Source organism: Ictidomys tridecemlineatus, chromosome 1 (assembly GCF_052094955.1).
Source record: "Ictidomys tridecemlineatus isolate mIctTri1 chromosome 1, mIctTri1.hap1, whole genome shotgun sequence".
Lineage (NCBI taxonomy): Eukaryota > Metazoa > Chordata > Mammalia > Rodentia > Sciuridae > Ictidomys > Ictidomys tridecemlineatus.
Window position 1 is genome coordinate 180725899 of NC_135477.1, and position 16638 is coordinate 180742536.

General features: G+C 40.7%; 1 protein-coding gene across 6 annotated transcripts in view; it reads left to right on the forward strand.

Annotated features, from left to right (window-relative positions):
• The window catches only part of Ranbp17 (RAN binding protein 17), a 285238-nt gene that overhangs the window by 216398 nt on the left and 52202 nt on the right, over nt 1-16638 (forward strand). For all 6 annotated transcript variants that reach the window (XR_013440033.1, XM_078052377.1, XM_078052392.1 and 3 more), the window contains 2 exons: nt 7261-7368; nt 9482-9564. Coding sequence is in view for 5 of the 6 variants with exons in the window: in XM_078052377.1 (XP_077908503.1) it covers nt 7261-7368; nt 9482-9564 (191 nt within the window). In the remaining variant the exon portion in view is untranslated. The remainder of the gene's footprint in view (nt 1-7260; nt 7369-9481; nt 9565-16638) is intronic.

The window sequence follows — 16638 nt, forward strand, 5'->3', positions numbered from 1 at the left end:
CTTTGGTGCCAGATGGACAAGGCTGCAAATCCAGCCCCTCCTTGACTGTGTGAACCTGGCCAAGTCATTTCTCTTCAAGACCTGGTTTCTTCATCTAAAAAAAGGAGATTATGCAGTATCAAGGCTTACTGTGACCATTAAAATATGTAATGCTTTTTTTGAAATGTCTGGCATGTATAATCACTAGTCATAAATAGTTATCAACATTTTAACAGTGGGTACAAATCATCTTTGATCCTAATAGGAAGTGACAACTTCTAGAGTAAGTGAAAGTAATGGCTTCATTCCTTTTAAACTTGTAATTTTCAGAGCACATGAGAAAAAATTCTGGTTTAAAGCTAAGCAGCTTCTTAAGTAACACTTTGATTTGCTTTGAAAGGTCAAACCTTTCTTACCCTTTCTTTCCTTCATAAATTGCAAAAGAAACTCCTAAAGGCTCTCATCAACTGCCGTGTCACAGTTAAGGCCAAAAGCATAACCAGCAGGGTAGATGGGCATGTTCAGGAGAACTCTGTACGTTATCAAATATTTAAACACTAATTTTAGTATACACTCGTATTTTTTTAAATTTTTTTTTTGGTTGTTGATATACCTTTATTTATTTATATGTGGTGCTGAGAATCAAACCCAGTGCCTCATACATGCCAGGCAAGTGCATTACCACTGAGCCACAGCCACAGCCCCTACACTTGTATTTTTAGTTAGTTAAAACCTACTTCTCAGATTTATGTGCTCAGGGAAGGTTTAGAGGTAAGATTTTTCCATATCTCTGGAGAATCAGATACGTCATTTACCTAAGCATATAACGTACATGTGTGGAGATTGTAAGTTCTAACATGGAAAGGTATAAGTCCTCTGATTTTAAAGGTCAGACTTCACTGACCTACATACCCTTTCTGTTTCTCCAAACAGAAACGTCAGCTCTCAAAGTCAAAACTTTTCATTTATATGGAAAATTACCCAAGTCCAGTCTGGGCACTCTGGTATCAATAGTTCTCTTGAAGCTCAGCAGTTGGCACTTAACCTCTCTGGTCTTCAGCAGTTTTAGCTAACATTTGAGGTCAAGAACCAACCCCCACACCCAGTACCAAAGGATCAAATCAGTTCTCCAATTCTTTACTTAACTCCTTCTTTCCGCACCTAGCTGAAATGAAACTTTTGTCCAGCAGATGGCAGAAAATAGCAAATGGAAAATCTTAGGACTCACTGTTCATTTTGAGCTAGAAACCATTGTCTCCTCCATGTGACCATAGATGTTGACGTTATTAGGGTCAGGGGCGGAGGGTGAAGTGTCAGTTATGCAGGAGTCTGTGTTAGATTGCCAAATGCAGTGGTTTGGTACTGGCCTTGCTTATAATAATTGAGTTTCTGTAGCAAATCAGCTTCCTTGGGAAAAGGCCAAAGGCTTTTCATAATTGTATTGACAACGAAATGAATATGATAAATGGTGTTCATTCAGTTGAGACAAGATTTATAGTTTTCCTTTGGGCAAGGGATGAAGAGCAAATATTTATAATAATAGTAAAATTTGTTTAAAAGTTACATTATTTGATAATTCAAAAGGCTTTATTAAAATATTTCGAAATACTTTAAGCAGTTTCAGGTGATAAAGTACAGATTCTTTCCAAAGTATTCAGTAATGCAAAAATGAATAAGTATATGATAAAAAAAAAACATGGATATGAAAGTCATTTATTCTTCCTGAAATATTGATATGTCAAACCGTCAGTGATGATTCCCACATTACTGCTGGGGAAGTTTATTTGCCTTTTATCCCCATAAATGTGTATTCTTTAATATGTTATACAATCCTTAGCATGCAGAAGAAATATTCCTATAAAAGCACATGTCATCTTAAAGTCAAAATGCATTTTATTTATGACAATTATTTGATAAAATGCTATTTTAGTGGTTAGCTATTTAATTCAAAAACATTTCTACAAACACTGACTGCATTAACTGCTACAAACTACATTGCTTATCACTCTGTCCCTCCAAAACTAAATTGCCTGAAAGTGAGCAGCAACCATCTTGATAAATTGTTTCCACAACCAGAGAACTGAAGAGAATGACTGGTGTACTTCTTTGCCTCATAGTAAGAATGCAACAATGAGGAGACTCCTTCCCTTGTAGTGCATTTAATAACTGTGTTTAAACTTGTCCCAGGCTGTCCTTAGACTGAAGCATCAAAAATCCAGAGGAATTGTCGGGGGCGGGGGAAGGAATGCGTATGACGCTGTTTCCTCATACTCGGTCTTAATTGTCGTGCTCTTTGAACTCACTGATATCCAGTCAGGCCTTCAGTGCTGTTTATTAACGTGCATAAGCATGTCATGCAAAGACAGACAAAATAAGGCGAAATGCAGAAGAGCATAGACCTCATAATAAGACAGTATTAGATCCCAGTCCTAGTTTCACCTCTTGGAAGCCTGTGGGTCATGGGTGAATTACCTGGTGTCCCCATATCATAGTTTTCACCTCCATAGAACAGGACTCTTAATAGCCATCTTGCAGTTCTGTTATGAGAAGTGTTGTGATTCTGTGATTATGTAAAAGTTCTGGTACAGTTTCTGTCACAAAAGACACATTGTCCACCACTATCTATTTCCTTTCCTAATAACAGAATGAGATGAGAAAATCCCCCTGGTTCACTTAAATAGTTAACACATTGGGCTTTCTTGGTTCAGTGCACTAGGCCTCATGAGGGGTAGAGATTACTTAGACCCAAGCCTACCCCCAAATGAGCTTTAGCTCGGCAGACTCCACTATCTACATAAATGACTTATACTAACACATAGAAAGTGGTCAGTGACGTAACAAAATACTAATAGGAAATTTTTGGTGTTTAGCTGGGGGTCAGGAATGCCTTTGTAAACCTGAAGACTTGACCCTGAATCGTACCAAATACATAGGACTGGTCCATAGGGAAATGGGAAGAGACTGATTTTCAGTTAGCCTCATCCCAGGACTAGAAAGGAAGCAATAAAGAAGATGTTTTATTGTAGATAACACTTTATGCTTGGAAACAGATTGTCTGGGTCCCTTGAATACCGAACTATAGAATGTAGATCCTTATTCCATAGGAATAGGTTTTGATTGACCAACAAAATCAGAACTATAGCCAGGTGTGGTGGTGTGCACCTATAACCAAAGCAGCTTAGGAGGCTGAGTCAGGAGGAGTGCAAGTTCAAAACCAGCCTCAGCAACTTAGTGAAACTCTGAGCAACTTAGCAATACCCTGTCTCAAAACAAAAAACAATGTGGCTCAGTAGTTAAGTGTCTCTGGGTTCAATCCTCGTACCAAAAAAATAAAAATTAGAACTATATTTCTTTTTCTTTTTTATATTATTGCCCAGGCTGGTTCTTGAACTCTTGGTTTCAGGCAGTCCTCTGGCCTCAACCTCCCAGAGCAGCTAGGACTATGCCCAGCAGAAGAATAAGTCACGAAGAAAGCAATTGGCGATATGATGTTGGACAGATAGAAACTGGCAAGAAAGTAAGCCTGAAAATTCACAGAGCAGGCATGTTTTGACTGTGTTTTGTGCCAGGCATAAGGGAGAATGATGCTCTTCAGAAGCTCATGGTCTAGTAGACACAAAAAGGAATGAATAGTTATTCATCCGTGTGTTAAGATAAAGATGCATGCCACAAGCCAGACGCAGTGGTGCTCACCTGTAATCCTAGCAGCTCTAGAGGTTAAGGCAGGAGGATTGTAAATTTGAGGTCAGCCTCAGCAAGTCCCTAAGCAACTTAGTTAAACCCTATCTTAAAATAAAAAAATAAGAAGAGCTGGGGATGTTGTCCCATGGTGAAGCACCTCTGGGTTCAATCCCCAATACCACCACCCTCCCTAAAACAAAAAACCTACAACAGGCCAGGTAAACACAGGCAAGGAAGAGATTATTGGTTTGGAGGCTCCCAAATAGGGAGGCTTCCTGGGAGAATTCAGGTTGTGCTGAGCTTCAGAGGATGGACAGGCATTTGCTGTACCGAGAGGAGGGGCTCCTAGCAGCACAGTTGCCTTCATGAACAAAGGTCCAGGTGTTTGCATCTTCCTGGAGAACCTTTAAATGAACTAAGTGGTCAGCTGTTTCTGTTGAGGAATCCCATCCTCAAACCCTTATCTCTTGGAGGTTTTAGTAAGAACTCTGGCGTTGGCCTTCTGGTGTATTCTGATGCTTTCTCTGCTGTGAAATCCCAGAGGAAAAGAATCAGGTCTGCTCATTACTGCTTTCTTTGGGGTTCAGCGCATGGTAACTATAAACCACAGTGTACATGGATGGGTGGTTACGTAGACAAAAATCCGATACTTTTCACATTTTTATACTTAGCGTCCAGTAAGATGTTGCTGTATGCCATTGTTTTTCACTTATTTGATGTGGACCTTCAGAATTCATTGAGAAAATCTAGGTGAAATTAGGTCTGTGCCTCTTCTACCTGAGGGCTCCCGCCCTCTTCATCCTATCTTATATGTGGAGCTCTCACAAGGCCACTGGAAAATTAAGCTCCTAGAGTGGGTTTCCATCTCACCTGTAGTCTGAGCCTGCTGCTCTCGCTGTGGAGCCCTTTCAACCTCTCAGCTTGGTGGACCTCTGCTCTGCTTTCCAGTAATCACTCATCTTCTCTGTGGCAGTCACCTCTGTCAGAAGCATATTAGAATTGTCACCACTCTCATTCCACACAGAAAAAAGCACATCCCCTCACGTCCCCTGGTTTTGCCCATAGTGAATGCCGTGTGCTCTGAAAAATACCACGGTCCTAATGCCGTTAGAGTGCTTGGCACAGGGACCTGTGGGCCTCTCTGGGCTTAGTTCTGATATTTGGATCTCTGCAGTTTCCTGGTGGGCCTTCAGATGTTCTCCCACTAATGCTCCCTCAGGTGAGCTCTTGATGGAATATTTTCTTACCTGTGCTCCTCTGGCTCTGCCTCAGAATTCTAGTATTCTGCACATTCCTTATCCCTGTGCCACCCTGGAATTCCCAGTGAGCAAACACTGCGTCTTCCTTAATTCTGGGTCCCTGGCCCCAAGAACAGTACAGAGCATCATCTTTCAAAAATAACAGCTTTTAGGACATAGAAAAGTAAGTTATCTGACAAGAGCCAAAGTAAAGTTCATGATCAAACTCATTCAGTGTATTTATATCATCCTCATTCAACTGAAATCTCACCCGTGCACATACACTCACTACTTCTCCATTCCCTGCTTTATTTTCCTTTACACTGAACACTTATTTTGTTCTCTGTCCTATCAGAATATCAATTCCATGAGGGCAAGGGTTTCTCTAATGTCTTGTTCATTGGTGTCTCTGGAGACTCTCACAATAGTGCTTGTTGCAGAGTAGGACTTCACTAAATACTTGTTTCATTATAAACACAGCTTTCACATGGCAACTCTAGTGGGGAAAGCACTCTTAAGGCTTTAGAGGACTTATTTTCTTTATGTAAATTATTTTCTAAAGCTTCAAAGTGAAATGTACAGTTAAACAGTTCTGATTAAGCACACTGGACCTCATTTATAGATTGGGAGGTTTGTGGGACTGATATTTATTGAAACCTACATTTGTGCCAGGCTGTGCATACCAAGTACCTAGTCCCTGCCCTCAGAAAGCTGATGCTGAAGTGTCCAGTGACGCTAGCCCAGGATCCTACAGCCACACCTAGGAATCACTCCCAACTCAGGCTGGGGTGGGGGCCTGCGGCGTGTCAGAAATGGCTTCCTGGATTAACTGATAGGCATTGAACTCTGGGGGGCAAATAGGAATTAGCAGGGAGCTAGGAGGGAGGCACAGGTTTCTTTCCTTTAGAAACTCACTGTCTAGTGGGATAGATGTATGAGCAGCCAGCCAACCTTGAGTCACTATGTTATAACGTGGTCAGGAGTGCTCCCTGAACAGAGATGGGGAAGATTCCTGCCATTTGACAGAATGGGTAAAACACCCCAGAGGAGGTGAAACTTGAGCTAGGTATTGAAGGACAGGACTGGGGCAGAAGGAAGCAGTGTCAGGAGGAGACACCTTGGCATCACAGATTTGCAGGGAGCAGTGCATAGCTGTAGGGAGAGTAGAAGTGCCAGGCGGTGAGGCTGCAGGAGCAGAGCCAGATCTTAAAGGGCCTGGTGTGCCATGCTGAAGAGCTAGAGATATGTCCCAAGAGCAAGACATCAGGTCATGGAGAAGTTTCTCACCCTGAAGACCCCTACCCACACCACACAGAAAAAGAACACTATTCAGTGGTTCTTTTCAGCACTTTCACCTGAAATGGACAAGAAGAGTGGAAAACATCAGAAAAAGATGAGGAAAGAAAAAAGAAATGAAAGCAGTGGCATTGTTGAAGTTTTTCTGTGGTAGCTTTAGGCTTTGGTTTATGTGTCTGTTTGGCAAGGTGAGGAGGTAATTCCAAAGGCTGGTGAAGCTGGCTCAGGAGTGTACCAGGTTCTCACATCCCCATCTGGGGCTTTTGGGAGGGCATACACTCCTTGGTGCTCTTGCAGATGTTGGAGAGTTTCTTCTTGTGTGCACATGAGACTGCCTTTTAGCACTGCTGACCCTGAGTGTGTTAATAGTTGCTCAGCTTTTCTTCAAGCTGGCATCCCAGATGTTTCTTGTAGCTATAAGTGGGACCAAGCAAAGCAAGTTAACTTTAAAAAAACAATGTAGGTGATCCTGAAGCTGGGACATAGATACATGAGATTTAGTGTTACTATTTCTATGTGTTTTTAAAATTTCATAATATTTTTCTCTATATAGTTCCCAAGAGACCCTGATAACAGTGACTGAAGTATGTCTTTATTCCTCTTTTACTCAATTTATTTTCCTTTCCTACAACACAAACATAATTTTTTAAATATGTTACTTTTGAGCTGGGGCTGTAGCTCAGTGGCAGAGCACTTGCCTAGCATGTGTGAGGCACTGGGTTTGATCCTCAGCACCACATAAAAAAATAAATAAAGGCATGCCGTCCATCTATAACTATAAAAAACTTTTTAAAAATGTAACTTGCATGATATTTTAAAAGTATAGCTTCCATTTATAAATAATACTAAAAACAGCGTAATCAATGGGATGTATTACAAATAAATGCAGAGCGTATGCAACCACCAAAAGTATAGGCATACAGGTTGGAAAGACTTTGTCATTCGTAAAATTACTGCCATTGTATACTAAACATGGAACACGTGGCATCAATTTTCAGAAACAGTTTAGTTTTGTGTTGTTGTTTGTTTTTAGACCCTTAAATTCCTTAACAGACTTTTACGGAAGGTACCCTACGTATCTCCCAGTTCTGCAGAGGGCTGTTGAGCAGTGGTATGCGGAGCCAGCATGCACAACTCCCATCTTGAAGCTTATCGCAGAACTGATGCAGAACAGGTGGGCAACGTAACTGCAAGTGGGAGAATGTCCCCACGTCATACCCAGGGGCGGAACTGAAGGTGATGGGGACAGCAATGGAAATAGAGAGGACTGAAGAGCGGAGGAGGGAGATGAGGAAGGGAGAAATGGAGGAGAAGTACAACTGGGAAAGAGAGTGGAGGAGAGACACAGTGACCTTGGGTCATGTGGAGATTAGGGAAATGGAAACATTAGAAGACTACAGCTCCGTTATTTAGTCACAAAGTGGAGGGAAGGAGAGCTCTTTCAACTATTTCCCTGCTTAACTGTAATACTGTAGAATTTAGAGCAGGAAAGAAGTTTAGGGGATCTCCACTTTGTGAGAATCTGTGTCCCAGAGCAGCTCATGGGCACGTGGCTGTTGCCTTGGGAGCACTAGGGATTGTCCCCGCTTCCACTTGGACGCTGTGCCTCCTCCTTGATGCCAGGATGTGTTTGGATGATTCATGCACTCACAGTTTTCACTGAAATAGCAACTGTGACACTTCTTGGAAATTGCCTGGATGCCCTTAGAATTTGCATAGACCGGCAGAGATTCACAAACCCTGCATAGAAATATTAACAAAATTAGCAAAAGAGAGCAACTGAACAAGCTAATTGTGTTTAGCTCTTTAAAATATGTCATTGTGAATATTGCTCAGCACCAAATTACCTGTCACTTAGCCGTCCTGCTCTATCAGTGCCTCCTTGTAAACAGCACCATGAAGGGGAGATGCCAGCAGGGGATGGGGGTGCAACTCTGATTATCTCTCTCTTGCCAAGTGTTTACCACTGCAATTTAAAATCTTTACTCTAAAATGAGGTGGAAAAGACCTAGCAAAGAAATGTATTCTTCTTTTGAAAACATTAGTTTTTTTTAAACCATTCTTGTGGAGTGCTTTAAATACTAAAAGAAGATTGGCTTTATATTTTATATTAGAAATTTTTGTCCATCAAATGTCATTTTTTAAACCAGATTGTTGATACTATATGTTACTGATAGAGTATTTACTAGTAAAGGAAAAAATCATTGCATTATATATTGTAAAGCATTTTATGTCTGCCACAGGCATATAATTCATATCTAGCACAAATATTCTAAGAATTACCTAGTGAAAATGTTATCTGTATTTCTCTAGAATGTAATGCAAATGTATATATTCCATTTCTTTAATCAGGAATTGTATGTGTTTGCATACAGTTATCACATGTTTATAATAGTATTTTTCAGACGTTATTGCAGGTGATGCTATTTTGAAAACACATAGGGAAACAACAGTTCTATTTGTGGCAAACAGGACTTCAACAATGTGTTTGCTTTTGGATTTTTGGTTTGTTGCTGATTTAAAAAAAAAATCATATCTTGAAAGCACATCAACAGAGCATGTCAGAGCCAACTAAAGACAAAGAAATGTTCTAAAAGTAGAACTGTGTCAGGGTGGCTTGTCAGTTCTGGACCCTGTTCCACACCTATCAGGAACCAGGGAAGTGGAATATTCTCAGAGAACTTCTGCATTTGTTTCTCTACACTTAATTCAGGGGCACTGGACACCATAATCTGTAGTGTAATTTAATGTGTTTGAAATTTGCTTGAAGGGCCACATTATTCATTATGAATTTTTGCAGTATTAAAAGTACCTGCATCTCCTTTATTTCACTTTAGAACTTGCTTTAAAAATAGGTACCAGATACTATAGAAGATGTCAGATTATAAATACAACTCTGTCCACGTTTCTGTATAAACTTATTCATGTACACGTAAGGTTTTTTACTTATTATCCACCAACCACTTTGCATAAAAAGAAGAGGGGTGAGAACTCTGTGATACAGGGTGTCAGATACTATCTTTATAAACTCTTTAAATCAGCAAATAAAAGAAAACCCTTCTTAATTGTCTAGTATCTTTGCAGTGAGGAAATTAGCATACATATTAACAACAACATTAACAACATTAATTAACAACATTAATTAACAACAGTTGTTGATTGGAATGGTAGTGTAAGAAATAATTGTATTGCTGCTGCTTCCAATAAATGAAAATGCTGGACATTTTCAACCTATATTTGGTTTCTTTATCTGCACATATAGTTTAATTTCTTGCTCTATTTTCTAGGTCCCAGCGTTTGAATTTTGATGTATCATCTCCTAATGGAATTCTTCTCTTCAGAGAAGCTAGTAAAATGATTTGCACTTATGGTGAGTGTCCTTTCCATATTGGTCTCTGCAATATAACTTTATCTCTTTGGAGAAAAGAAAGATGTTAGTTATTTTGTTCTCTCAAACCTTCATATCTATATGAATTTGTGCAGTGGCTAAAGGGAGTGCAGGGAGTCAGGGAGCCATCATGCTGGCTGGCATGGAGGAGGTCGGCCCTGCCTGGCCAGCTTGATGACTCTCGTTTGGATGAACTTGCAGGGTCAGTAGGCAAAGGGAATACACTAGATAGAATATTAAAAAGTTGTAGCATTTTCAAAATTGCTCAAACTTGCATCAGAGAGTTTGCTTTCTTGGATCAAGGAATGAGTAGACCAGTATGTCCCTGAATTTTGGGGAAATGTCCTTGTAAAGAGCAGTAAATGTTTCATGACAGGGAACCTTGGGGCACTGTCCTACTGGGAGCAGAGTTCTCTAAGGAATGTTGCCTGTTAGATCAAAATCTTGGAATTTGGTTATTGTTGGGGCCAAGAACTGCCATACATCCTAATACTTGCCAATTCTGACAGCATTGTCTGTGGAGTTCTCTGCCCTCTAGGATTTATGTTCAGGGCATGGGGACAGGGTGGACGAGGGTTCTCTGTAGTCTGGCACATGCTGACTGGTGCCAGCTCTCTGGGCAGCTCTGCAGTGTACTTCTACCCAAGAGGTGTTTCTTTGTGTCCTCTTTTTCTTCCTCTTTGCCTACTTGATCTCAGGCAGCTCAATGGTATAGTGCCCCTGGATTCCATTCCTAGTGACACCAAAAAAGAAAGAAAAAAAATAGCCTGTGATTCCTGTATTTCTTTTTGAGTACCTAAAAACAGATCTCACAGAAAATTTTAAAGCCCAATTTTTTTTTAAGAGAGAGAGAGAATTTTAATTTTTTTTTTTTTCCGTTCTCGATGGACACAACATCTTTATTTGTATGTGGTGCTGAAGATCAAACCCAGGCCGCAGGCATGCCAGGCGAGCACGCTACCGCTTGAGCCACATCCTCAGCCCCCCCAATTTTTTTGATGTACATGCATGTGTATAGGAACAAAATTCAAAACGCAGAATTTTTATTTAGGTTAGAAACCCATTCTGCAGCTCGTGTCTATATACATTGTAGACTTCTTCTAATACATGCTCTTTTAATTGTATGTTTGATTTGTAGAACTTGAGGTTAAAAGTTCTACAAATCAAACATGCAAACTAGAAACCACCTATTTTTTTTTAGAGAGAGAGAAAGAGAATTTTTTAATATTTATTTTTCAGTTTTAGGTGGACACAACATCTTTATTTTTTTTATGTGGTGCTGAGAATCAAACCCAGTGCCCCACGCATGCCAGGCGAGCATGTGGCTTGAGCCACATCCCCAGCCCCCACCTATTTAAGTCGATAAATTCACTCTTATTTTCATTGTAATCAGCAACAACATTGCCACAACTTTTGTGTCTATTTGAAGATAGACACATTAAAATCATACAGAAATTTTGCCTTCTAGAAGCAAACAGACCCCTTTTTATGTTTTCTAAATACAGTTTTGCCTTACTTAACTTTCAGGGTACAGCTAATTCCTGTCCATGTCTGAGCCACACCCCCAGCCTTATTTTGTATCTTATTTAGAGACAGGGTCTCAACTGAGTTGCTTAGTGCTTTGCCATTACTGAGGCTGGCTTTGAATTTACAATCCTCACATATCAGCCTCCCAAGCCACTGGGATTACAGGCACGTGCACTGCGCCCAGCCTGTTCAATCTTTTTCTAATTATTCTTTAAGCTACACATGACAATACAGTGTATTATAACATGTTATACATTCGTGGAGTATAACTTCCCATTCTTGTGTTTGTACCTGATTTGGAGTTTCACCGTTGGTGTATTCATATATGAACATAGGAAAGTTCTGTCGGATTCACTTTACTGTCTTTCCTATTCCCATCCCCCTTCCTTTCCCTTTCCTTCATTCCCCTTTCTCTAATCCAATGAATGTAATCCCCCCTCCCTATTTGTGTACTAGCATCTACCTATCAGAAAGAACATTCAGCCTTTGGTTTTTTGTCTTTTTTAGCATGGTAGTCTCCAGTTTCATCCATTTACCAGCAAATGCCGTAATTTTATTCTTCTGTATAGCTGAGTAATATTCCATTGTTTATATATACCACATTCTCTTTATCCATTCATCTGTTTAAGGGCACCTAGTTGGTTCCTTAGCTTAGCTATTGTGAATTGAGCTGCTATAAACATTGATGTCGTTGTTGTCACTGTAGTATGCAGATATTAAGTCCTTTGGGTATAGACTAAGGAGTGGGATAACTGAATCAAATGGTGATTTCATTCCAAGTTTCCTGAGAAATCTTCATAGAGCATTCCAGAGTGGTTGCACCAGTTTACAGTCCCACCAGGAATGTGTAAGTGTGTCTTTTCCCCCCATGCTCACCAACATTTATTGTTACTTGTATTCTTGATATTTGCTATTCTGACTGGAGTGAGATGGAATCTCAGTGTAGTTTTAATTTGCATTTCTCCAATTGCTAGAGATATTGAGCATTTTTTCATATATTTGTTGACCATTCGTATTTTTTCTTCTGTGAAGTACCTTTTAGTTCCTTTGCCCATTTCTTAATTGAGTTATTTATTTTTTTGGTGTTAAGTTTTTTGAATTATTTATATATCCTAGAGATTCATGCTCTATCTGAGGTGCAAGTGGTAAAAGACTTTTTCCCATTCTGTAGGCACAGCATTCCTGGTTGTTTCTTTTGCTGTGAAGAAGCTTTTTAGTTTGATACCATTTATTCATTCTTGATTTTACTTCTTGCACTTTAGGAATCTTATAGAGGAATTTGATTTTTAAGCTGACATGATGAAGAGTTGGGCCTACATTGTCTTCTAGTAGGTGCAGGGTGTCTGGTCTAATACCTAAGTCTTTGTTCCACTTTTAGTTTTGTGTCCTGTCCATGTTTTTTCATACTAAGATGTATGGTTCCAAAAACAGCGTGGCATATGCTTAAAAGCACAGTTTTTGGAGATTAGAAGGTGTGAGTTCCAATTGTGGTGCTTATCAACTCCATGACTTTCAGTGAAGACACTAAACCTCTTTGCCTAATTTTCTCATACCTAAAATTAGGAATAATAAAGACATACTGACCTGGGTGCCTGTGTAGGGTTAGGGGGTTTACTGAGCTGCTCTGGGTGGAGGCCCGGCCCAGGGGAGCATGGAGTGGGCACTCACGATGGTGCCCCTTCATCCACAGCCATTTTCTTGCGGTCATCTTCTTATCATCACGATGCTATCTTTCCTGCATCATTTCTTTCATGAATGTACTGTTTCCTTTGGGATATTGAGAAAGTGACTCGTCCTCTCCCAGTACCGCTGGTTCTCTTGAACAGCACATATGTCCAGTAACAGGCACAAGGAAGCTCCGTGGGCTTCAGAAGCTTCCAATCTCCACTGAGTTGTCTTTCAGAGACCAGGTGCTACCCCAGAGGTTGAGAGGTTCGAGGGTGGTGTGGAGGGGAGGAGGAGGGAGACTGAAGGAAGGGAGGGGAACAAGGGGACAAGGAAAGAGAAACCCTCCGAGCATCCTTGGGAAGCCATTAAGATGTTCTTTTACTGAAAAAAGACTAGAAGACAAGCAAGGCTCTGCTTCTAAGTTCGATTACTGGTGTTAGTGACTTCCAGTTTTTATCAGCTGCCATATGCCTGCTCCTTCCTATATTAGGTCATTTTTCATACATTTCCCGGTTGAATCCTCAAGATAGGTGGCATCATCTGCAGCTCACTACTTATGTGACCTTGGCTGAGTTGTTTACTTCCCTTGCTTAAATAGGGAAAATATACATACCTCATAGGACAGTGGGAGGGCTCAATTAGATAAGGTGTGGACTGCCTTGGCCAGTCAGTTACCTGCCCTGCTTACTGTAAGCTCATGGAGATTAGCAAGATAGCCAGATAGAACTAGCTAGCAGGGAGGCAGGGAGCTGAATTGGAATTCCATTCAAAGTCACTATGACTTTAGAAGATGAATGCGTCTTTCTGCTCTCCTTTCTGCCTTCTGAGAGTTCCACAGGAAGATGTGCCTTGGATGTTTATGGTGAAGCACTATTCTGATCCCCAAACTTAAGGGAAATCAAAGGTTCCATGGAAAATGTTCTTCAGCTGTGCCACAGTGACAGATACTGGCACTGGACCTCCATCTACGCACTTGCCCTCCCGGGCTGGCTCTGGTAGCCAGGCTGAAGGGCCTCTTGCCCCCTGTGATGTTTTGTTACCTGTACTTTTACCTCTGAAGCATCTCAATGCTCACTGGAGGGAGACCCTCAGGGGTCTAGAGGATGAGGGAGAGCGTGACTGGGAGGTTATTTATTCCTTTGGTAAGCCGAGGGTTTTTTCTGTGCTCACTGTTCCTGGCGGTGTCTGGTGGTCAGTGCCCCAGGAAGTACAGAGGGAGGACTCCTTGCCTGTGCTCCTGATGTGTTCTGTATTTGTGGAATACCTCCACCTTACTGCTCTGTGAGACTGGCAGAAAAATAATACTTCTGATATGCTGTTTTATTTATCTGCATTCTGTCATGATATACTTTGATGTAAGTTTTTAATTTTGCCTCCGCTCTCAGCTGCTCTTGCCGTTACAGCTCAGGGTCAGCGATGAGGTCAGCCACAGTAGCACAGAACAATTTCCTGTTTGTACAGCCCAGGTAACATTTGGATGAGGATTAAATTTTACCACATTTTCTACTAGCCCAGGCCTATTATTTCTAATGAGTTTTAAATTGCTTCAAGAACGTGTATTTCAAAACTTAGTGCTATGATCCGTTCAGCTTGAGCAACTTAATAAAAGAAATTTTTTTCTTAAATTTTTGGTTAAAATGTTGCATGCAGTGTAATAAATGTTATTACTTTAGAAACCTACTTCTCAGTTTTAAGAACTGGATGGTTTTTAGGCTCAATTTCCATTCCTCTAATCTCTCTCTCTGTGCCTCTGGGTGCTGGTGTCTTTAGTGACATCTGTTGGTCAGCAAGTGCACATAGGGAGGAATGACAGTCATTTCTATAGCTGTCCAGGGTGGAGCTGCTTCATCCCTTCCCTAGGTGCCTGCTGTAAAAAAGCTCAGTGCTGAAGAGCTAAACTTTTAAAATGGGTAGAACAAGCTGAGGTTATTCACTAAGCTTAAGAATTTACATCTTTCAAGCAGTCTGCACTCCATCTGCGGGTAAGGTGTAACTTAGGGTGCATAAATTGGGTTTGTAAGGTGCTATATAAGCTGCTGTTACTTATTCCTGGTGACTAGATAGATGACATAGACAGTGGTTTCCACACTGGGTTTTCCAGAGTCCACGAGGTCTGTGTCCGTACCCCAGAGGCTCTCCAGAAAGGAGTAAAGGAGGGGACTCTGCTGCCACTTTGACCAGAACCACCTACATACACAGTTGTACAAGACTTGTTTGTAAGAGGTGTCAGTCACCTGTCCAGAAAAATATTAAAGACCATGAAAATGAAGGATGTGTCCTTAGAAGCATTGTGAGAATGAGGGAACTTGGCTGCACATCTGTATTTAAATGATCCCAAGGTAGGGGAGGATGGTAGGGGAGACTCAGTAAAACGTCAGCAGGGAGTTTGGACAGTTGTTGAAAACAGTGATTCAGGAGCCTTGAAATAGAGTAGCCTGGAATGTTAAACCCGACTGGATCCCAAAACCAAGATCAGAAAGCTTAGGAAAGCAAAGATCTTGAGAAACACATTCTAGCAAAACCAAGAGCCTGAGAATCCCCTTTCCTCGCTCCACTCCCTGGGTGAGATAAAGCTTTTTTTATAGATGGGCAAAAAATGCTAATGGACTCCCTCATCCAAGCAACTCGTGTTTATTGAGCAATTACTATGCCTGATACTGTGAGTGTTACAAGGGATAAGAAATAAATATGACAGAAAAAGAAGCTTAGTGATCTTCTCTTGAGTAACTTGAGTCTAGTAGGGGATTCAGACAGGAAAATGAAGAATCATGATGCGTTCTGCTCAATGTTGTGCTTGAAAAGTATTCAGAGTGCTGGGGGAGCCCAGAAGAGAGGCTAATTCAGACGGAGGGGTCAGAGAAGACGGTATTTCTTGAAAGAGTAGGGCCCAGAAGTTTGAAAAGGGCATTTAAAGCAAAGGATAGCTTTTACAAAGAACATAAATATAAAACAGCATGGTGTATTAGGAAGCTGCAGGGATTTCAAATTGCTATAGAGTTTTAGGCAATAATGTTAGGGTTGGGGGGGGACCAAATATCAAGTAATACCTAAATCAAATAAGGAGTCACAATTTTATTCTTTCTAAAATAAATGTTACAACATGATATTATGGGATACAAATAGAGAGTTTAAAAGTTACTTTAGTGAAGCAAATTAACATATCCATGTTCTCACATGTGTGTGTGATAAGACCAGCTAAAAATCCACTCGTTTGGCCTGGATCCCAGACACAGGACTCTTTTATCATATATCGCCGTCCTGTTGTACATTAGATGCTCATCCTGCTTACCCGCTAGTCTGCAGACTCTAACCTACTGCTTACCATTTCTTCCCCTCCTCTACTACCTCAGGTAAGCACTATTTTCTCTTTTTCTATAATGAAATTTTTTTCTGGTTTCACATATAATATGAAATCATATGATATTTTTCTTGCTATATCTAGCTTACTTCACATAGTGGCATGTACTCCAGAGTTATCCAAGTTGTGGCAAACAGCAAGATCTTGTTCCTTTTTACGGCTGAACAATATTCCCCTGTGTGTATTTATACCACTGTTTTATCTATTCATCCATCAGTATACACTAGGTTGTTTCTGTATCCTGGCTGTTGTAAATAGTGCTTTAGTGGACATGGGAGTGCACTCATCTTTAGGAAGCAGCGGTTCTGTTTTCTCTGGGTATGTGCTCAGAAGAGGGATTGCTGCCCATGTGGTAGTGGTTTTTAATTTTGTTAGAAACCACCATGCTCTTTTCCATAATGGCTTTGCCCATGTGCATTCTCACCGGTGTGCATGAGTTCTCTATCTCTGCAGCATTGCCAGTATTTGTTATCTTTTGATTGTTTTTGTCTTTTTTGGAGACT